The 23,576-nt window shown below is 43.9% G+C and overlaps 1 protein-coding gene across 1 annotated transcript in view; it reads right to left on the reverse strand.

Annotated features, from left to right (window-relative positions):
* The window catches only part of LOC132820318 (sodium- and chloride-dependent neutral and basic amino acid transporter B(0+)-like), an 87,759-nt gene that overhangs the window by 36,548 nt on the left and 27,635 nt on the right, over positions 1–23,576 (reverse strand). Inside the window, exons 4-8 of the mRNA XM_060832342.1 lie at positions 22,579–22,736; positions 15,535–15,680; positions 4,352–4,484; positions 2,289–2,429; positions 1,301–1,529 (exon numbers count right to left, since the gene is read on the reverse strand). Of these exons, the coding sequence (XP_060688325.1) occupies positions 1,301–1,529; positions 2,289–2,429; positions 4,352–4,484; positions 15,535–15,680; positions 22,579–22,736 (807 nt within the window). The remainder of the gene's footprint in view (positions 1–1,300; positions 1,530–2,288; positions 2,430–4,351; positions 4,485–15,534; positions 15,681–22,578; positions 22,737–23,576) is intronic.

Raw genomic sequence — 23,576 nt, forward strand, 5'->3', positions numbered from 1 at the left:
AGATTTACAAGGATGTTCTCAGCATTGAAAGGTTTGAGTTATGGGCAGAACCTGAAAAGAGTGTGGCTATTTACCTTGAAGCATTGGAGGTGATAAGGATTATAAAATCAAGGGGCATGGATAGGGTAAATAATTATGGCCTTTTGCACAGGGTGAGGGAGTCCAAAACTACATGTCATGGGTTTAGGATGAGATGGGAAAGTTTTAAAAGGCACCTGATGGTCAACTTTTACATGCATCGGGTGGTGCGTGTCTGGAATGAGGTGTCAGAGAAAGTGTTGGAGGCTGGTACAATTACAGGATTGAAAAGTCATCTGGATGGTTATATAAATAGGAAGGGTTCAGAAGGATATGGACCAAATTCTGGCAAATGGGACAAGATTGATTTCGGATATCTGGTTGGCATGGACATGTTGGACCGAAGTGTCTGTTTCTATGCTGTACATCTCTGTGACTCTATGACTCTAAATGAATCCTTCTATCAGTGCTTGAAGTATTCCTTGACTCCCCTCTGGCATTCTCTGGCATTATTCTTACACCATTACAATGGGTGGTGCTAATCACATTCTTCAGAAATTAAAACCTTCCACCTCGTTGCAACAACTCCAAATCCAACAACTCCTTGGGAAAGGAGCAGGAGAATGTTGAAGAGGTCAGGATGAGAAGGGATTAAATAGAGATATTTGATTCCTTTCACTCGAGAGAGAGTTATCCCTGAGCTGATACTCAGATCCCAGATTTCCAATGATCTAATCCCCAACTTACAGTTATTGCAGAGTTCCCACCTCTCAATCCATCTTCTGTTGAACATCACAGTTTGCTATAAGACCGTACAATATTGGAGCAGAAAAATTAGTCTGTTCTGTCATCCAATTATATGCTGATACTTTTGTCCACTCCATTCTCTTGCTTTCTCCCTCCAACCCTTGTTCCCCTTTCTAATCTCTGTCTTAAGGCACTCACTGACTTGGCCTCTCCAACCCTCTGTGGCAATGAATTCCACAGATACACCACACTCTGGCTACAGAAAGTCCTTTTCATCTCACTTCTAAAGGCTCATCGATTTACTCTGAGGCTGTGCCCTTGGGTCCTAATTTCTCCTAAGCATGGAAACATCTTTCTCCATGTTCATTCTATCCCGGCACTCTGTTCCCTTTGTTATCAGCTCAGAATTCCATTGAGATCCACAATAAATATTTATAAAGTAAAGGCTGCAAGAGGATAGTTTACTCATGAGAGACATCATGTGATGCTGTACTTTTGCATTCACTCAGAGCAGGAGGATTGACTCTGCAGTTACCTGACTGTACAACCTCTGCAATAGGCTTGTCTTGTACATGAGCCATGTGTCCAAGGACTGAGAAGATGGCAAATCCAGCATACACACTCGTAGCACAATTAACAACACAGACTACGATGGTATCTCTGTAACAGTTGTTGTGGAATTTGTTGGAGGATGACAGAGTTATTAAAGGTCCCACGGCAACTCCAAGGGAATATAAAATTTGTGTTGCAGCATCTTTCCAAACCTGATAAATCAAAGGAAGAATTAATCAGTGCTGAGAGATTTCCCTTCACCTCATCTAACTGATAAAACTACAATATTGTGAGGAGTGTGGAGTGGGTTGGGGGTTGGTCCCACAATGAATGAGTAATCCTCCTCTCTCTCAATCACATGCACATAGACTAACCTCACACTTCCTTCTTATTGGAAATCATCAGTGGTACATTTCACAATACAATAATCTGATTGGTGGATACAACTCCCCATCACTTTCCATGTTCACTCAGACCAAAGATGTTGATGAGAGTGAGGAGCACGATTTTCTCCAATTTCACCCAATATGTATCCAGTCACCCGAAAATGTTATAATTTGTTCTTTTCCAACATTTCAGAAAAAATTCATCGAGAAGAAGTTTCAATCAATCCAGTTCCCTCTCATTCGTTCTGACCCAGTTTTCCAATCCCTTCTCTCCCATCACAACCCTTGCCAACCCATTCCATGACATTTTATCTTTTCCCTCCCTACCATAGCCCTCTCCAACTCTTCCCACCCCAAAGCAGCAGCATGATAGAAACTGTAAACTAACTCATTACGATTTATCATGGGGCTCTGTTAAAATTTGGCAACATCAAAGGTGTGTTCTGTGGCATTTAAACAAGAGCCCCCTTAAGCAGCAATCAGGTTTTAATATTGGCGATTCCAGGTTATCACAAAATCAAACTGAAACAAAAAGCAACTATATTAAACAATGTGAACTTCAGTCAACTCGAATATTACACTTACCTCAGCATCAGCCAGTTTGGAGAAGTCTGATTGGCTCCCAATGTAGAATTGAATTCCTTTATTGGCTCCATCAAGGGTTAGCCCTTGGATCAGGAGTATGGTCAGAACCACGTACGGGAATGTCACAGTGAAATAAACCACCTGAGTGTGGAGAGTAACTTGTTAGATTTCCCTGTATTACTGGGACATCATTGACCACACTGAACTATACACTAATAGGAGAGTAATCAATGTCGAGAATGAAACAGAAAGGGATATTTCCTCAACACTGCACCAGATGCAATGTCCATTTTTCAGTAGCAGTAACCCCAACAAGACCCATATCCCACACCCAGATACTCAGTCTACCCTCATTCACAATCCAGTTACCAGGCTTACACCCAGGTCTCATTGTTTCCACACACCTTCAGTTATTCAGCTGATCCTTCACACAACAAAATGGTTAGAACCAGTGAGATAACGATAATGTCTGCATCGCCTGAGTCCCCCTAAGATGGATCACAGAATCACAGGGAACAGTGCTGCAGGGAGTAAACTGAGTATGATGGTGTGTTTTTGCTTTCTGATTTATATTACCTCAAACTTTATTTTGTTGCAGCAATTGGATACATTACGCAAAACAGGAGGACTATTCCTTCTGCTATTCTCAAAATGCACCTCACCATCATCCATCACCATCATCTGCTGTCATCGTGATTCTGGTTACAGTGTGACTATGGATATCCTACTACCTAGCCCACCCTCAGCCAAACCTCATCTCTTTTCTAATTGTCGACTTTTAGATCCCTAGCCTGACCAGTCTCAGTGTCCCATGGAGGAAGAGGACAGCATCTGTACCACATTGATGCAGAAGCTCCTGATCTGACACTCAGACACCAACTCAAACACTGGCACGACACTTGTGTTGGAGGCTGGTATTGAACAAGGACCAACATGTGGTGAGTCACCGGGTGTGAGTGGACTACAGCCAAACAAGAATGATTCACATTCCAGCTCAGTGCAGGGCAAGGTCAAAGGAAGCCCTGTTACAGGGGACTCAGGTAAAGACCTTGGTGGGGATGTATACAGAAGAATGCTGATGAGGAGGATGTTGAGATGCTGTGTGTATTAACGGACCTGTCAGACACTCCTAAACCTTCAGGAGGATGGTGGAATCAATCAAGGCTTCATTGTAGCTGAAGATATTTTATGAAGCTTGGTCTCTCCACAACCTCTCTCCAATCTCCCTCAAATGGTGCACACCCACTTCCACTGCTGCCACCATATCATTACCAAAGAGTTTGGTATGTTTTGAATGGGGCGGCACAGTGGCTCAGTGGTTAGCACTGCCACCTCGTAGTGCCATAAAATTGGGTTCGATTCCATCCTCGGGTGACTGTCTGTGTGGATTTTTCACACTCTACCCATGCCTGCGTGGGTTTCCTCTGGGTGCTCTGGTTTCCTCCCACAGTCCAAAGATGTGCAAGTTAGATGAATTGGCCATAGTTTATTGCCCATAGTGTTCATGGATATGTAGGTTAGGTACACTAGTCAGGGTTAAATGTAGAATAGTAGGGGAATGGTTCTGGGTGGGTTATTCTTCGGAGGATTGGTGTAGACTTGTTAGGCTGAATGGCCTGTTTCCACACTGTAGGGATTCTATCGTGATTCTATGATTCTATGAATCTGTCAAACAATTCCTGGGTAGCTATCCAGCTAAGTACATTGGAACTAAGTTGAAATCATTATGGAAGGTCTCAATGAGCAGGGAAATTGTCCATCAGAATATTCAATTTCTTGGTCATTTTACACGTTGATCTGTGTGTCAGGGTTTCCACAAGATCCCAATGGGTATCTTTGGGCATATGTCTGCTCTCCAATGATACAGAGATTAAAGGCTTTGGACTAACATTTCCCTCAGGCCTGAAGTGTTGATGTATTATGGATCGGCTGCTCCTCAATGAGACACTGTCAACATCACCTGGGAGATAAACAGCTACTTCACAAAAGGGCTTCTAAATTCTAGTTTTATTGTTGCAGAATTCTGTACTTTGTCATTAGTTTTAACTCTATTCAAGACTTGCCTTTCCTGAAGATTTGATTCCTTTTGATAATGCTGCTCCCAGTATCAGAGAGACCAGGAGCAGACAAAGAGCTAAATACCAGAGTATCTCCCCAGTCTCATCCATTGAACCGGAACGGCGTAAAACCACTTTACTAAGAATAAAAGACAACAGAGAAACATATTATACAAGGACACTGTCAATTACACACAGTTACTATCAGACATAAATGATCTGGAAGAGGGCATTAATGATCTGATCACTAAGTTTGCAGATGCATGAAGATTGGTGGAGTAGCAGAAAGCATAGGAACTATCAAATAATACAGGAGAATATAGGTGGACTGGAGAATTTGATGGAGGAGTGGCTGAGAAAGTTAATCCGGGCAAATGTGAGGTGATGCATTTTGGAAGTTCTAATATTCAAGAGAACTATACTGTAAACGGTAGATTCTGGATTAGTTGTGCTGGAAGAGCACAGCAGTTCAGGCAGCAGCCAAAGTGCAGTGAAATCGACGTTTCGGGCAAAAGCCCTTCATCAAGAATAAAGGCAGTGAGCCTGAAGCGTAGAGAGATAAGCTAGAGGAGGATGGGGGTGGGGAGAAAGTAACATAGAGTACAATGGGTGAGTGAAGGAGGGGATGAAGGTGATAGGTCAGGGAGGAGAGGGTGGAGTGGATAGGTGGAAAAGAAGATAGGCAGGTAGGACAAGTCTGGACAAGTCATGGGGACAGTGCTGAGCTGAACGTTTGGAACTAGGGTGAGGTGGGGGAAGGGGAAATGAGGAAACTGTTAACATCCACATTGATGCCCTGGGGTTGAAGTGTTCCGAGGCAGAAGATGAGGTGTTCTTCCTCCAGGTGTCTGGTGGTGAGGGAGCGGTGGTGAAGGAGGCCCAGGACCTCCATGTCCTCAGCAGAGTGGGAGGGGGAGTTGAAAAGTTGGGCCACAGGGCAGTGTGATTGATTAGTGAGTTGTTTCAGAGATGTTCACTAAAACGCTCTGCTAGGAGGCGCCCAGTCTCCCCAATGTAGAGGAGACCGCATCGGGAGCAACGGATACAATTAATGATATTAGTTGATGTGCAGGTAAAACTTTGATGGATGTGGAAGGCTCCTTTAGGGCCGTGGATAGAGGTAAGGGAGGAGTTGTAGGCACAGGTTTTGCATTTCCTGCGGTGGCAGGGGAAACTGCCAGGATGGGAGGGTGGGTTGTAGGGGGGACATGGACCTGACCAGGCAGTCATGGAGGGAAAGGGGTGGGGAGGGAATTATATCCCTGGTGGTAGGGTCTTTTTGGAGGTGGCGGTAATATCGGCGGATGATTTGGTTTATGCGAAGGTTGGAGAGTGGAAGGTGAGCACCAGGGGCGTTCTGTCCTTGTTATGTTTGGAAGGGTCGGGTCTGAGGGCGGAGGTGCGGGATGTGGATGAGATGCATTGGAGGGCATCTTTAACCACCTGGGAGGGGAAATTGCGGTCTCTAAAGAAGAAGGGCATCTGGTGTGTTCTGTGGTGGAACTGGTCCTCCTGGGAGCAGATACGGTGGAGGCGGAGGAATTGGGAATACGGGATGGCATTTTTGCAAGAGGTAGGGTGGGAAGAGGTGTAATCCAGGTAGCTGTGGGAGTCGGTGGGTTTGTAAAAAATGTCAGTGTCAAGTCAGTCGTCATTAATGGAGATTGAGATGTCCAGGAAGGGGAGGGAGGTGTCAGAGATGGTCCAGGTAAATTTAAGGTCAGGGTGGAATGTGTTGGTGAAGTTGATGAATTGCTCAACCTCCTCACAGGAGCACGAGGTGGCGCCACTGCAGTTATCAATGTAGTGGAGGAAGAGGTGGGGAGTGGTGTCAGTGTAATTACAGAAGATTAACTGTTCTACATAGCCAACAAAGAGACAGGCATAGCTGAGGCCCATACGTGTGCCCCTGGCTACCCCTTTGGTCTGGAGGAAGTGGGAGGATTCAAAGAAGAAATTGTTAAGGGTGAGTACCAGTTCGGCAAAACGAATGAGAATGTCGGTGGAAAGGTACTGTTGGGGACGTTTGGAGAGGAAAAAAACGGAGGGCTTGGAGGCCCTGGTCATGGTGGACAGAGGTGTAGAGGGAATAGATATCCATGGTGAAGATGAGGCGTTGGAGGCCGGGGAAACCGAAGTCTTGGAGGAGGTGGAGCGAGTGGATGGTGTCTCAAACGTATGTGGGGAGTTCCTGGACTGAGGGGGATAGGACAGTGTCGAGGTAGGTAGAGAGGAGTTCAGTGGGGCAGGAGCATGCTGAGACAATGGGTAGGCCAGGGTTGTCAGGCTTGTGGATCTTGGGAAGGAGGTAGAACCAGGCAGTGCGGAGTTCCCGGACTATGAGGTTGGAAGATGTGGGTGGGAGATCTCCTGAGGTGATGAGGTTCTGTATGATCTGGGAGATGATGGCTTGGTGATGGGGGGTGGGGTCATGGTCGAGGGGGCAGTAGGAAGAGGTGTCCTCGAGTTGGCGTTTGGCTTCAGCAGTGTAGAGGTCGGTGCGCCAGACTACCACTGCGCCCCCTTTATCCGCTGGCTTGATAGTGAGGTTGGGATTGGAGCAGAGGGATTGGAGGGCTGTGCATTGTGACGGTGAGAGATTGGAGTGGGGGAGGGGGGTAGACAGGTTGAGGCGGTTTATGTCCCAGCGGCAGTTGGAAATGAAGAGGTTGAGGGCAGATAATAGGCTAGCGCAGGGTGTCCAGGTGGATGCAGTGTCTTGGGGGTGAGCGAAGGGGTCCTCGGAAGGTGAGCAGGAATCCTGATTGTGAAAGTAAGCTCAGAGGCGGAGGCGACAGAAGAATTGTTCGACGTCACGGAGTGTATTAAATTCATTGATGGGTGGACAGAGGGGAATGAAGGTGAGTCCTTTGCTGAGGACTGATCATTCGTCTTCAGTGAGGGGGAGGTCTGGAGGGATGGTGAAAACTCGGCAGGGCTGGAAGCTGTGATCTGGTGTGGGTGTGGAGCTGAGGGTGGGGGCGGAACCTGTAACTGGAGTGGGTGTGATGGTGGGGGGAATGGAGGTGGAGTCATGAGCAGGGTTAGTGTTCTCCTCGGGGTTCTGGGGGATGGGGATAGTGACAGTGGGGTCTGTGGGGGGCGTGTCAGCAGAATGCAGGTGAGTGGCGCTGGTGGGGGCGGAAGTGGTGGCAGGCACGGTAGTAGGGGTGGCGGAAGTCACTGAGCATGTGGCATCAGCGATGATGTGAGGAGCGGAAGTTATGTCACGTGTGATGCATGAGGAATTGTGAGGGGTGTTAGTGGTTGTGGGAGTGGCCATGGTGAGGGCAGAAGTGACATCATCAATCAGCATGGAGGTGGTAGCTGCATCAGCTGCATGGCTAATGGCGTCTGAGTCGTTTCTGAGGCCAGGGGAATCTTCTGGAATGTTTGAGGTGCGCTGATTATGGGGGTGGATAGATAAAAGTTTGTTGTACTTACGGTTTTTGATGTTTGAGATGGAATTGAAATACTGTTTGTTGAGAATATGAATTCTCCTGAGGATGTAGTACAGAATGGGTCCTTTGCAATTCTGAGAGACTGTGGCCCTCAGCTGAGGCAGGGCTGACTGTAGAGAGGTTAGGTGCCAGCGCATTGCTGCAAGCGTGGTGCGGAGGATCCTGAAGGAGAACTGTTGCTGGTGTTTTTGAATCTGTAGTCTGTACTGTTTGTCCTGTTTGGGTCTGAGCTCTGCTGGTTTAAAGGTGGTCCGGAGTCCGTGTGGGATGAGATGGTTACGGAGGCAGGCACTGAGGAAGCAAATGTGGCTGTGGTACCGAGTAAATGGTAGAGCCTTGGCAAAAGTTGATGGGCAGAGAGATCTGGAAGTTCAAGTCCATTGTACTCTGAAGGTGACTGCATAGGTGGATAGAGTGGTCAAGAAGGCATATGGTACACTTAACTTCATCAGACGGGATATTGAGTATAAAAGCTGGCAGGTTATGTTAAAATTGTACATGACTTTGGTTCGGCCGCATTTAGAATACTGTGCACAGTTCTGGTTGCCACATTATCATATGGATGTGGACACTTTGGAGAGATTGCAGAGACAGTTTGTGAGGATGTTGCCTGGGATGGAAAGTGCTCGTTGTGAAGAGAGGTTGAGTAGGTTAGGATTGTTTTCATTAGAGAAAAGGAGATTGAAGGGGGACCTGATTGAGGTCTACAAAATCATGAAGGGTATGGACAGAGTGGATAGAGATAAGTTTTTTCTGAGGGTAAAGGATTCCAAAATGAGAGGTCATGTGTTCAATGTGAGAGGAGAAAAGTTTAAGGGGGATACACGTGCAGCAGGCACTTTACACAGAGGGTGATAGGTGCCTGGAATGCATTGCCAGCAGAGATAGTAGAGGCAGACACAGTACATTCATTTAACGTGTGTCTGAACAGATGTATGAATAGGTGGGGAGCAGAGGGATACATATCCTTAGGAATTTGGCAACAGATTTAGACAGTGGATTTGGATCAGCACAGGCTTGGAGGGCTGAAGGGCCTGTTCCTGGGCTATAAATTTTCTTTATTCTTTCTTCCTTCTTTGTTCTTAAAACCATCAATTGATTAAAATTCAATTCAGTTTTATTTCAGAATGGAATTACCAACAGTGTCAACATTAAAAATCAACAAAATACTTAATGGTTTACTTCAATTTCTATTCATTTCCTTTTAAATATCAAGTTTTTGGAATATTTTTGCAAGACAGATTGGAAAGTCTCCAGTGAGTGGAAAGTTAACACCAAAAAATGAATAATTGTCCTTAATCTACTCATTGCTTAAATCTGTACTGACCTCTCATTGACCTGCTGGTATTTGAGAACCATGTGAAAGGTCATTTTCTTTCTGCTAGTACTTTCTCCATGTTGCTTCATCTGGAATTTCTTGCTGAGACTGATCCTTCTTCTTGTAATTCTACTACCACATTCACAAAAGGACAATTCTGTGCCCAGTATTGGAAACAGGACTTTATCTTCATTGCGACCTTCAGATTACTCAGCGACTTGAGCAGAGACCTCACTGTTGTTACCTCTGACTTCTCTGGAGTTCTGTTCTGCCATATTCAAGGACAATGCTATTTCCCAAACTGTGTCAGGAGCTCAGTGGAAATTCTTGCACTTTTTCACCTGTTCACAAATCTGACTGCTAAGCTCTCTCTCTTGTTAAATTCATTCCAATTAAAATGGCTGGACAGTTTCCTTAAAGCTGCAATGAACTCTCCAATACCTTCACTGAGCCCTTGTTCCGTGCTGATAGCTTTCTGTAATCTCCAATATCTTGGAACTGTCATACTGTTCATCCTACACAATGTCTGACAGTGGAATGCATTTTGGGTTAACAAGGGGAGCTAATCCTTGAATGTTTCATCTGCTCTGGGTCTGATTCAGTGAGAGAGATATCGCCCAATTTCTCTCACTCATTGCCTGATTGACAGCCAGTATATCAGGAATATTCCAGATATTATGCGCTAGCTGCATATGCAGCAAAAGATTCATGATCATGACTGTCCTCACCCAGTCTCCCAATAATACCCGTTAATGAAGACATCCTTAAAGGTCAGTTCACCTCTATGTACAATCAGCCCTCTTCACAAAGATAAGATTCTTTAAATTAAATCTCAGCAAATAAAAATCACACAATTCCTCTCTGAATTTAGTGGAAACCCAATTTTATTTGGAAAGGAGTATCCACAATCCTAACCTTATCGCTAAATGTCTGAAAGGATCATGTAGCACATGGAGATTGAAAATTGAACTAAACCATTGTATTGTGGCGTACACATATTGACATAACCGGACATAAATTTGTGCTTCTCCACTTCGTTTAAATAGTGAGGAGTGTTGATGAAAATCCCTGGAGAGCTTATCGAACATAGAACATAGAAACATACAGCGCAGTACAGGCCCTTCGGCCCTCGATGTTGCGCCGACCGAAGCCTACCTAACCTACACTAGCCCAATAACCTCCATATGCTTATCCAATGCCCGCTTGAATGACCATAAAGAGGGAGAGTCCACCACTGATACTGGCAGGGCATTCCATGAACTCACAACCCACTGAGTAAAGAATCTACCCCTAACATCTGTCCTATACCAACCTCCCCTTAATTTAAAGCTGTGTCCCATAGTAACAGCTGACTCCATTAACAGAAAAAGGTTCTCACTGTCAACCCTATCTAAACCCCTGATCATCTTGTACACCTCTATCAAATCTCCCCTAAACCTTCTTTTTTCCAATGAGAACAGCCCCAAGTCCCTCCGCCTTTCTTCATACGATCTTCCTACCATGTGAGGCAACATCCTGGTAAACCCCCTCTGCACCTGTTCCAGTGCCTCCACATCCTTCCTACAGTATGGCGACCAAAACTGCACACAATACTCCAGATAAGGCCACACCAGAGTCTTATACAACTGCAACATGACCTCAGGACTCCGGAACTCAATTCCTCCACCAATAAAGCCCAGTACGCCATATGCCTTCTTCACAGCACTATTTACCTAGGTGGCAATTTTCAGAGATCTGTGTACACGGACACCAAGATCCCTCTGCTCATCCACACTACCCAGTAATCCATTTTATTGTTACTCCTACCAAAGTGAATGACTTCACACTTAGCTACATTGAACTCCATTTGCCACCTTTCTGCCCAGCTCTGCAACTTATCTATATCCCGCTGTAACCTGCCACATCCTTCTTCGCTGTCCACCACTCCACCGACTTTCGTATCATCCGCAAACTTGCTCACCCAGCCTTCAAGCCCCTCCTCCAGGTGATTTATAAAAATGACAAACAGCAATGGTCCCAAAACAGATCCTTGTGGAACACCGCTAGTAACTGCATTCCAAGATGAACCTTTACCATCAACTACTACCCTCTGTCTCCTTCCAGTCAGCCAATTTCTAATCCAAACCTCTAATTCACCCTCAATGCCATACCTCTGTAATTTTTGCAGTAGCCTACCATGGGGTACCTTATCGAACGCCTTGCTAAAATCCATATACTCCACATGTACTGCTTTACCCTCGTCCACTTCCTTGGTCACCTTCTCAAAGAACTCAATAAGGTTTGTGAGGCACGACCTGCCCTTCACAAAACCATGCTGACTATCCTTGATCACATTATTGGACTGGATTTGATGGCGTTCCTGGTAGTACTTCATTGACTGCCTTACTTTGCACTGTTAAAACTACCTGGGTCAGTCACAGAATCTCCCAATCATTCAGCTCCATCACATTGTTGAACAGCAGAACTGCTCCCAGACAGTTTCCCTCAAATCCCCCTCTATGGATTAAACATAATACTATACTCAATTAAAATCACAGAGAAAGGAATATCACTCGCAGATAATTTCAACTATATAATCTTTAGGAATTCCTATGTTGAATCTCTCCTTAATAAACACATAAACAGACATATTCAATATTCATAGAAACCCTACAGTTTGGAAACAAGCCTTTTGGCCCAATATGTCCACACCAACCTTCCAAAGAGTAACCGCCCAAGACCTATTCCCCAATCTTATTACTCTACATTTACCCCTGACTAAAGGACCTAACCTACACATCCCTGAACACTATGGACAATTTAGCATGGCCAATTTATCTAACCATTGGCCAATTCACCTAACATTCATTGTATAAGTGTTGCTAATAAACCTATAGTGTTAGAAATCAAGAAGCTGTTAATTAACAAAGGGGCCCTGTTGTGATGTTATAGAGGACAAAGAACAAAAAAATTTACAGCTCAGGAACAGGCCCTTCGGCCCTCCAAGCCTGAGCCGATCCAAATCTACTGTCTCAACCTGTCACCAACTTGCTAAGCATCTGTGTCCCACTGCTCCCCATCTACTCATGCATCTGTCCAGATGCATCTTAAATGAATCTACTGTGCCTGCCTCTACCATTTCTGCTGGCAACACATTCCAGATGCCCACCATCCTCTGTGTGAAGTACTTGCTGTATGTATCCGCCTTAAGATTTCCACCTCTGACCTTAAAAGCATGACCTTTCATTATTGAATCCTTCACCCTGGGAAAAAGCTTGTCTCTATTCACCTAATCTATAATCTTCATGATTTCATAAACCTCAATCAGGTCCCCCCTCAATCTCCTTTTTTCTCATGAAAACAAACCTAACCTACTCAACCTCTCTTCATAGCTAGCACCTTCCATACCAGGCATCATCCTCATAAAACCTTCTCTGAACCCTCTCCAAAACGTCCACACCCTTTTGGTAATGTGGCACCCAGAACTGTACACAGTATTCTCAATGCGGCCAAACCAATATCTTGGACAATTTTAACAGAACTTGCCAGCTCTTATACTCAATACCCCGTCCAATGAAGGCAAGCATCCTCTATGCCTTCTTGACCACTCTATCCACCTGTGGTAGGTACAATGGACCTGCACTCCCAGGTCTCCCTGCTCATCAACTTTTCCCAAGGCTCTTCTGTTCATTGTGCAATTCGCTCTAGAATTAGTCTTGCCTCAATGAATCATCTCACATTTGTCTGGATTGAAAATTATCTGCCACTTTTCCGCCCAACTCTCCAGTCTATCTATATCCTCTTGTATTCTCTGAAAGTCCCTTATGCTTTCTGCTACTCCACTGATCTTTGTGTCATCTGCAAACTTGCTCATCATACCAACAGTTCCCTCCTCCACATAATTTATGTATATCACAAACAACAGTGGCCCCAACACTGACCCCTGTAGAACACCACTGGTCACCTTTCTCCATTTCGAGAAACTCCCTTCAGCTACTACTCTCTGTCTCCTGTTGTTCAATAGTTCTTTATCCACTGAGCTAGAACACCCTGCACATCATGTGACTTCACTTTCTCCATTCATCTACAATGGAGAACCTTATCAAATACCTTACTAAATTCCATGTATATGACACCAACAGCCCTCCCTTCATCTATCAACTTGGTCTCTTCCTCAAAGAACTCTATTAAGTTGGTATGGCATGATTTCCCCCATTTAAAACCATGTTGCCTATCACTGATAAGCCCGTTTTGTTCTAAATATAAATAGATCTTATCCCTCAGTACACTCTCCAGCTACTTTCCCACCACCGACGTCAGGCTCACTGGTCTGTAGTTATCTGGAATATCCCTACTACCCTTCTTGTACAGGGGGAACAGTATGAGCAACCCTCCAATCTTCTGGCACCTCACCTGTATTTAAAGATGCCACAAAGATATCTGTCAGGGCCCCAGCTATTTCCTCTCTCACCTCCCTCAGCAACCTGGGACAGATCCCTTCCGGTCCTGGGGATTTGTCCACCTTAATAACCTCTAGCCTACCCAACACATCTTCCCTGCTTATGCCAACGTGATCCAGACTATTCAAACTTCTACCTCTAATCTCAAGATTCATCATAATCCACTCCTCAGTGAACACTGATGCAAAGTAATCATTCAGAATCTCACCCATTCTCTCACGTTTGACACACAGCCTTCCTTCATTATCCTTTAGTGGACCAATCCTTTCTCTAGTTATCCGCTTGCTTCTTATATAAGAATAAAAGGCTTTGGGATTCTCCTTAAAGCTACTCACTAAATCTATTTCATAACCCCTTTTAGCCTGCTTGATTCCTTGTTTAAGACTTTTCCTACTCTTCCAATTTTCCTCCAGGGCCCATTCTGTTCTTAGCTGCCTTATGTATACTTCCCTTTTTCTCTTGGCTAGTCGTACAATTTCTCCAATCATCCATGGTTCACGAATCTTGCCCTTCCTATCCTTTGCCTTCAATGGGACATGCCTATCCTGCACTATCTTTAACCTATCTTTGAAAGCCTCCCACATCTCAAATGTGGACTTCCCTTCAAATAGCTGTGTCCAATCCACATTTCTCAGCTCCTGCCTAATTTTGATATAATTGGCCTTGGCCCAGTTTAGTACTCTTCCCTTAGGACCACTCTCATCTTTATCTATGAGTATTCTAAAACTTACAGAATTGTGCTCACTGTTCCCAAAGAAATCCCCCACCTCAACTTCTATCACCCAGCCTGGCTCGTTCCCCAGTACCAGGTCCAATATGGCCCCTACCCTCATTGGACTATTGACATGCTGCTCCAGAAAACTCTCCTGGATGCTTCTGACAAATTCTACCCTATCCAGACCTCTGATGCTAAATGTATCCCAGTCAATGTTGGGAAAGTTAAAATCCCCCATAACCATTACCCTATTGCCTCAACATCTTTCCATGATCTGTTGACCTGTTTGTTCTTCTACCTCATGCTCACTGTTTGGAGGCCTGTAATACAGTCCCAACATTGTAACTGCATGCTTCTTATTTCTCAGCTCCACCCATATTACCTCACTACCCAAGACCTCCATAGTATCCTCCATTAGCACAGCCGCGGTATCATCCCTGACCAGCAATGCAACTCCACCCATCCCCCCCACTCCCCTTTACTTCCCTCCCTGTCATGTCTGAAGCGTCGATATCCTCGAACAGTTAGTTGCCAATCATGCCCTTCCTTCAACCAATTCTCTGTGATTGCAATAACGTCATACTCCCAGGCTCTGAATTAGTGGTGCTGGAAGAGCACAGCAGTTCAGGCAGCATCCGAGGAGCAGCAAAATCGACATTTCGGGCAAAAGCCCTTCATCAGGAATGAAAGGGATGAAGGGCTTTTGCCCGAAACGTCGATTTCGCTGCACTTTGGATGTTGCCTGAACTGCTGTGCTCTTCCAGTACCATTAATCCAGAATCTGGTTTCCAGCATCTGCAGTCATTGTTTTTACTTCATACTCCCAGGCACCAATCCAAACCCTAAGTTCATCTGCCTTACACACTATACTCCTTGCATTAAAGTAGATGCATTTCAGGCCATCAGTTCTTTTGCGTTCATCTGCTCTCTGCCTACTCGTCCCATTATTAATGCTATCTTCATGATTCTTACAATCTCTAAACTCCACCTCACTGCCTATTTGTTTTCTCTTTCTGGTTCCCAGCCCCCTGCCACATTAGTTTAAAACCTCCCCAACTGCAGGAGCAAAAGATCCCCCAAGGACATTGATTCCAATCTGTTGTATTGTAACAGGAGTATGATGTAAATAATAGCTGTAACAAAATCAAACAGCTACTGTCTCATTAAACAGGACATTCACCAACTGACCTTCCCAAGAGGAGTTACTGGCCCAGCTATGCAGACATAGATGTAGCTCTCTGTAGCAATGTACTTACTCCCAGTATTGCTCACTTGGACCCTGGTGAGGAATGGAGATTTCTGATCCATGTGGACAACTTTCATTGTTTGCCTGCAGCCATGTTGTATTAATGATTTTAAAATATCCATCATCCAGAGTGAGGTTGCAGAGTGGGTCTGGAAAATGTGGAATGTGTTTTAGAATTACAGTTCATTGGGAATGATGCTCTGATTTCTAATGATGAGAATCAGAGCCACTGTTTCACTCTGACTGACTCATCACTATCTCGTTGAATCCATGGAGTTTGTTTCAGAGAGATCACAGCATAATCTTGGAGAGGGAGAGTTGCAGACAGTTCCAATCACTGGGTACTATGCCTGCAAATGGGCCCAGGTTAAACCAGCACTGTCCACATCAGTGACCTGTCAGAGCAAGGTCAGTCTCTTCAGGAGAGAGACAGAATCTCTGAGCAGCATCTCTCCCAATCACAGGCTGTTTCTCTCTCACATTTGCCATATAAAGGCTTAAGCCAATCAACATCTAATGCAGGAGAGAAACAGCCTTTGATTGGACAAATTGCCAGGAAGATAATTGACTGTGATGAGTGAGTCACTGGGAATGTTTCAGTGCAGCTCTGGGCCTCACTGGAAGTCCACTCCTCAGGGACTGCTGTCAACCAATGAAAATCCAGGGGCTGCTGCCTGTTATAGGGGATGGGGTAAGGATGGAGGAGGCTCCAAATGATGGTATGGAGTTGGGAGGGCAGTTTACAGAGGGAGGCTGCAAACTGGGATGAGGAAGTAGGCAGAGAGGAACTACCAGAGAGATCCAGTCGGATCAAGGATCAAACTTCACATCCAAACTAATCAAGGACATTGTGGATAACTTGGGAATAAAGCAATTCAAATCTACTGCGTACCATCCTGAATCACATGGAGTGCTAGAGAGATGGCATCAAACATTGAAGACCATGATGATGGCTTATGGTCAGGTTTATCCAGATGATTAGGATAAGGGAGTTCTGTTTGTACTTTTGCGATCAGAGATGCACTAAAAGAATCAACCAAATTCAGTCCATTTGAATTAAGTTTTGGGCTTAAAGAGAACCATTAAAATTGATTGAGGAGAAATTAATAAGTCAGAATTCAGAGACCACCCATTTGACCATGTGTCAAATTTTAGAGAATGATTAAATAGAGCTGGAGAGTTGGCTAGACAGCATTTAAAAGTATCACAGCATACAATGAAACAGGAAGCAGATAAAAAAATCACAAATTCGCAGTTTTGTAATTGGGGAGAAGATATTGGTGTTTCTTCCAGTAACAGGTGAGCCTTTAAAATCAAGGTTTAGTGGACCTTATCAAATCAAGAGGCAAATGAGTGAGGTGAACGACTTGATAAGGACTCCAGACTGGAAGAAACCTCACAGAATGTGTCACGTGAATATGCTCAAAAAGTATTTTGAAAGGGAAGGAAAGCAAGAGGAGAAGATGTTAATGATTACAGCACAGAAGGAAAGAATCACAGGACTCTGAATTGGACATTCCTTACATCAAATTGGACAATGGGATAAATTATAGAGTTACTTTCCACAAGAAAATTGAAATGACCTGAAAGAGTTGTTACTATCATGTGGGGAGATATGTAGAAATAAACTGAGAAGTACTAATCTAATTGTTCATAATGTAGATATAGGGATGCTGTTGCGATTGAGCAACATTCTTATAGGTTCAGAAGGAGATAGAGCGCAAGCTCCAAGATGGCATAATCGAAGTGAGCTACAGTGACTCGAGCTCACCCATTCTCATGGTGCCAAAGCCAGATGGTACGCAACAGTTATGTGGGGACTATTGCAAAGTCACCGCCTTTACAAAGACTGATGCATATCCAATTCCACGGTTGGAGGATTGTGTCGAAAAAGTGGAACAAGCAACTTATATTTCTAGGTTGGATTTGCACAGAGGCTGCTGGCAAGTACCTCTGTCAGAGAGAACAAAGGCAATTTCAGCTTTTGAAACACCAAAGGGACTCTGTCAGTTCAAAATCATGCCATTTGGTATGAAAAACGCTCCAGCCACATTTCAGACACTGACTAATAAGGCCATTGTTACCCAACTGTGTGGTGTCCGTTATGACCTGGTGATTTTTAGTCAGTCCTGGAAGGAACATTTACAGCATTGATCAGACCTGTTCAATCGATTTTGGTTAACATAGCTAAAAGTGAATTTGCCAAAGCACAAGTCATTTTCCTGGGCTATGTTATTGGACATGGGCAAATGGCCGCACGGGATGTGAAAATGAAAGCAATTGGGGAATTTCCTATACCATTGACAAAAAAGAGCATAACTACGGTTCCTGGGATTGAGTAAATTTTACCAAACATTTGTATCGAACTTTAGCAGTGTGGCTGCTCCACTCATCGAATTGGTAAAAAAAAGGGCAAGAAGTTTCAGTGGACAGCGGATTGACAGCCAAAAACTGTGTTAACCACTGCTCCAGTATTAGCCACACTGGATTACCCGAAGCCTTTCAAGATGGCCATCAATGCCAGTGAAGTGGGTATCGGTACGGTGCTCCTGCTGGAGGATGACCTGGGAATTTTTCCATAAAGTTAAACGTTCATCAACAGAAATATTCAACATTGGAGAAAGAGACTTGGTCTTGGCATGACAACATTTCATTATTTATATTACCAGCAATGCACCTGAGACAATCCTATACACTGATCACAACTCATTGACATTTGTGAAAAAATTTAAGGACAAAAATACCAGACTGTTTAGATGGATCTTGTTGTCTCAGCCATTCAATTTGACAATTGTGCATGTGGCAGGTTGTGAAGATGTGATTATCAATGCATTATCAAGGCTCGAATGAGATGCGGAGGCATTCGGTGGTGCGTGTGCCACAGCCTGAATTTGCCTGTGGTTGCGCATGTTTGCACGTGTATAGTCAGTATAGTGTATATGTTTAGACTACTAACCGGGATTTTGATATTGATGGTTCATTTTTTTTTTAAAGTGGAGGGAGACACAAACCTGACCCCTTTTTTTCGAAAAGCTGTTCCATTTCTCAAGGATACTGTGTCCATGATTGTATTTAAGGGTATTTCTCACATGTGAGCCCAAGCCTGGATGTTGTCCATGTCTTGTTGTATTGGACATGAACAGCTTCAGTGCCTGAGGAGTCGCAAATGGTGAACATTCTGCAATCATCAGTGAACATCCCCACTTCTGACCTTACGATGGAAGCAATGTCATTGATGAAGCAGCAGAAGATGGTTGAGCCTAAGACATGACCCTGAGGAACTCCTTCAGAGCTATGCTGGACTAAGATGACTGACCTTCAACCACTACAAACATCTTCCTTTGTGCTAACCAGGAGAGAGCCTTCCCTTCATTTCCACTGACCTAGGACTCCTTGGAGGCACATTCCGTCAAATGTGGCCTTGTGTTAAATATAGTCATTCTCACCTCAGCTGTTTTGTCCATGTTTGGCCAAAGCTGAAATGAGATCAGGAGCTAAGTTATTCTTTTGAAACCCCAAATGAATGCTTGGGGACAGTTTTTTGCTGAGCAGCTGCTGTTTGATATCACTATTTATGATGTCTTCCATCATCTTGTTCATGAAGCCAGAGTTCATCCTCACTGACTGCTTTTCTTTTTGTTCTCTCCCTTGTTTTTTTTCTCTCTGTACCTTTACTTCCCTCTTCCTGTGCTCGGACAGCATTGGGGTTGGTGAGAGTCCAGTGTGGACTTTGAGTGAGCCTATTGTGCTGACATTGAGCAGGCCCAGTGGTGGGTCTTGAGTGGATCCAGCGTGTGGTCCTTGAGTGGGCCCAGCATGGACCTCAGGCAAGGCCACCATGCGGTCCCCAGGTAGGCCCAGCGTGAACTTCAAGGGAGCCCTTAATTTTTCCGGGGCAAGCACAGGACCAGCATCGGGTGTGGCCACTGCTACACCGAGCGAGGAAATGTTGGCAAGGGAGGCTCAGCAGCGAAAGATGGTGTCTGAGGATCATTAATTTGTCGTTGGTTGGGTTCACGCTGGCATAAGGGTATCACAGCAACATTGGTGATGTGGGCCCAGCAGTAAAATAAGTGACTCCGACGTTGGTTCTTCTGGCACTGGAAGTGGCAGAGGATTATCAGCCCAGCAGCAGAAGATGGCACTGGATAATTGGCGACTTTGATGTTGGTTGAGTCTGATGCAGATAGTGGTGGAGTGGTGGGGGAGTGATAGTGATGCAGGCTTCATTGATGATGAGCTGGCTCAGGACTGATTAGCACTCTTCAACCTTTATCTACTCATAAATTATTCAAAATAGCACTGAAACATGGATGCAACTGAAAGCTTTTCAATGATTTTTTTGTATTCTTCCATGTGATAATAAAATCGTTTATTCATTCACTTTACTGATGATTAATTTTATCTTTTCTTGGTTCCTTCATAATTTGATGCAGACCAGGTCTATGTCCTATTGGAATCAACCAGCTCAATCAGTAACAGTGTTACTGAGTTAGTCTAGAAATTGGACATTGAAGTCAACCAGCCAGAGTACATTCTGCACCCTCAGTATTTTACCCAAGCGTTCGTCAACTCTTTTCTCATTCCAGGTTTATTAACTGAATGTAAATGTCACCAGCTAAGGTGGTAGTATCTGAAACCATGGCCCAGGACTTTCATCTGGATCTCTGGATTTCTAGTCCATTCACAATATCAATTCACCACCCACTCCCCATACTATGACACTGCCTTTTCCCAGCTAAAGTTTGCCAGAAACCAAAGGTAAAACAGAACAATAACAATCTAATCTTTTGTTATCAGCTAGAATTCAACCCAAAATCAAAGAACTGCAACTGTTCCAGTCTCCATGTTCAGCTGAGATCCAACCTTCTGGCTACTCAGCTATGAGTAACCAATAACCTGCTGTGAAATCTACAATCTACACAAACTTTAATCCAAATTGAAGCATGAAATCTGTCATGGAAGTCATTTGGCAGAACACATGGGGAGCCAATGAAAATTCTATAAAGAATGTTTTATGTTTAATGTAAAATCGATATCATTGCATCCATTCCTTGTTTGTGTGTGGGTATACACGATGCATTAATTTATAGTCAACATTTGAGAACAAAACTTTCTTGAATTACTTAAATTGAACCAAGCACCACAAAGGGATAAGAAACACAACAATTTCCAAAGATACATCGTGATTATTGACCTAAACATAAACCATTTGTCATAGAATCAAAAGCAATAATCTCTATTTCATCGCCACAATGGACATAGGACACTGATGCACATTAATATTAAAATCTTTGCCCCTTTCTGTCTTCTCCCTACCTTCTCTTTACAGCATGAGGCTCCAGCAATCTAATTGATGCTTCAGTACCTTTCAATCAGGCTAGGTAGCCTTTCAGGTGACAAAACATGACAGAAAATGTGAAAGAGAATACAAACAAAGACATCACAAAGCAGTGACCTGGACGTTGGAACTAACAAAGGCAAAGGTGACTCAGGAAAGTTATTTTCAGTAACATATGGGAACTTTTATTAAAACTGGGAGAACTGCTCCACAGATTAATCAAGTATTACTCTGACGTGGTCACATGCAGTGAATTATAGGAAGTAACAGTTCAGACTCCCCCTTTGCAGTGTTATGAAGGTGTAGATGTACTGAAGCTTTAAGAGAGTTAAAACGTGAGCAAGGACAAAGCACACAGAGTCCGGAAAAAGGGAACAATGTAACACTTGGTCGAAACAAATAGCAGCAGCTGGGTTGCTATGAAAAAAAACAACTCAAATTTGGTTAATCAGTTTAAATTATGCCCCAAGATATTAAAATCCAATCAAATTTGAATTTAGTATTTTGATAACATTAAAACCAATGAAGCAATCTGATGTTTTGCGGTATGAAACCTGATATTTTGAAAATTTAGGAGAACTGCCAAGCCACCAACAAGTACAGACTACCAGCTGAACAGCTCTCTGAAAGGTATCTGTTTGTAAGAAGTTTGCACAGCAGAACATCAAAAAGACGACAGAACAAAATCTGCAGAGGAAGATACAAAAAGAAGATTTGACAGCTGACTGGTTTGAAAGTTGATTTTTTTTTGTAAATCTTAATCGGGATATTTTCATCGGACTAGTATTGTCGAGTGGGAGATAAAAGATAGGTTTAAGAGAAAGGAGTTGTAAACAGTTGTTGGTTTTAATATTCTCTGTTGGACTTAAAGAATAAAGCTGTTAATTTTTACTTTAAATAGTAACCTTTGGGATAGCTCTTTGCCTCTCGAATTTAAAAGGTTATAGCATGGGGTGAATCTTTTCTGCGCTGCTGGTTTACATTAGCAGAGGGGTTTACCCTGTGCTCTAACAACAGTGTGAAGGCAATGACCCTGGAAGTTTGCAAAATTGGTTTCAGACTACTTGAAACCTCTTGACATCAGGTGAAATATGGGGAAGGAAACCTCCAGCTAATAGTTACTGGGTGGCACTGCCAAAGAAGAGCAGACAACATGATGACAAGTTCAAGTTCAGTTAAAGACATCATTGTAAAAAGCAAATAAGCAAACCATGAGCAAATCCCTGGTAACTGACTTGTGAAGCTTCCCTTGTCTCTTCACGGGTTTTGGCACAGAATTATCTATTCTGCCGATTCTTTCGAGGCTTATGGTCACAAGAACTCCTGTTTCTTTTCCAGAAACCAATGCTTCACACATGGAAGTATGTTCTGGTTGACACACAGGTTTGAGAGGGTGCAGAATATTCTCAAAGGGAAGAGAGAGCAACAGGAACACATTGGAACCAGCAATACACGAAGAGAAAAGGACAAGGTTCTGAACAGAGAATACAGGAAATTAGGCAGGAAATTAAAAGGTTAGTAATACCTGGATTATTCCCAGTCCCATGTACTAGTAAGAGTAGGAACACGAGGATAGAGCAGATGAATTGCGTGGCTGAGGAGCTGGTCCAGTTGGACCGAAGAGTCTGTTTCTGTGATGAACATTTCAATGTCTCCACAACAGTCAGTGTCCACACTCTCCCCAATCAAAGTAAGTACTGTACCTTTGGTTGTCCTGCTGCATGTTTCATCTGCTCCCCACCAACTGAAGCAGTCTGCCCATGGCAGGGGTGATTGGAAGGAAGCAAACAGGTAGTACAGGCTGTAGGCGAGGATGCAGGTTGATGGACCGATGGAAGCGGTAACAACAAGGATCATGGTGAGCCCCACACCTTCATATACACAGGGATGAGTAGATTAGTTTGTCAATTTGTAATTTGAAATAATTCTTTTGACATGGATTTGACTTGACAGTAAAGCAATTGTATTTTGCTGAAATTAGATTTTCTCTGAAATTCATTAGTGGGATGTGAGTGTCTCTGGCTGGCCAGCATTTACTGCCCTTGAGAAGGTGGTGGTGAGTTGCCATCTTGAATTGCTCCAATCCACCTGCCAAGGGGTGACCAACAATGTCATTATGGAGGGAATTCCAGCATTTAGACCCAGCCATGGTGAAGGAACAGCAATCAATTTTCAAATCAGGATGGTAAATGGCTTGGAGGGGACCCTGAAGTTTGTGTCCCCATGCATTTGCTGTCCTTGTCCTTCAGGATGGAAGTGGTTGTGTGTTTACAAGGTGCTGTCTGAAGAACTTTGGTGAAGTTCTGCAGTACATCTTGTCAACAGTATATACTGCTGCTATTGAGGTTTGGTGATGGAGGCAATGGCTGTTTGAGGATATTGTGCTAATCAAGCTGGCTGCTTTGTCTTGGATGGTGACATGTTTCTTGAGTGTTGTTGGAGCTGCACCTATCCAGCTAAGTGGGAAGTATTCCATCACACTCTTGTGTTGTGCCTTGCAGATGGTTAGCAGGCCTTGGAAATACAGAAGGTGAGTTACAGGCCACAGTAATCCAAGCATCTGACCTGCTCCTGCAGCTACTATGTTTACATAGTGTTGATTTTGAAACTGGAAATACAGGAAGACCAGTGAGACTGTTCAGGATACCAGAGCAGGGAGAAATGTCACTGCTTCAAACTCATTCCACATCAACGATTCAGAAACATGTAAA

This window comes from Hemiscyllium ocellatum, chromosome 11 (genome assembly GCF_020745735.1).
Source record: "Hemiscyllium ocellatum isolate sHemOce1 chromosome 11, sHemOce1.pat.X.cur, whole genome shotgun sequence".
NCBI classification, from domain to species: domain Eukaryota; kingdom Metazoa; phylum Chordata; class Chondrichthyes; order Orectolobiformes; family Hemiscylliidae; genus Hemiscyllium; species Hemiscyllium ocellatum.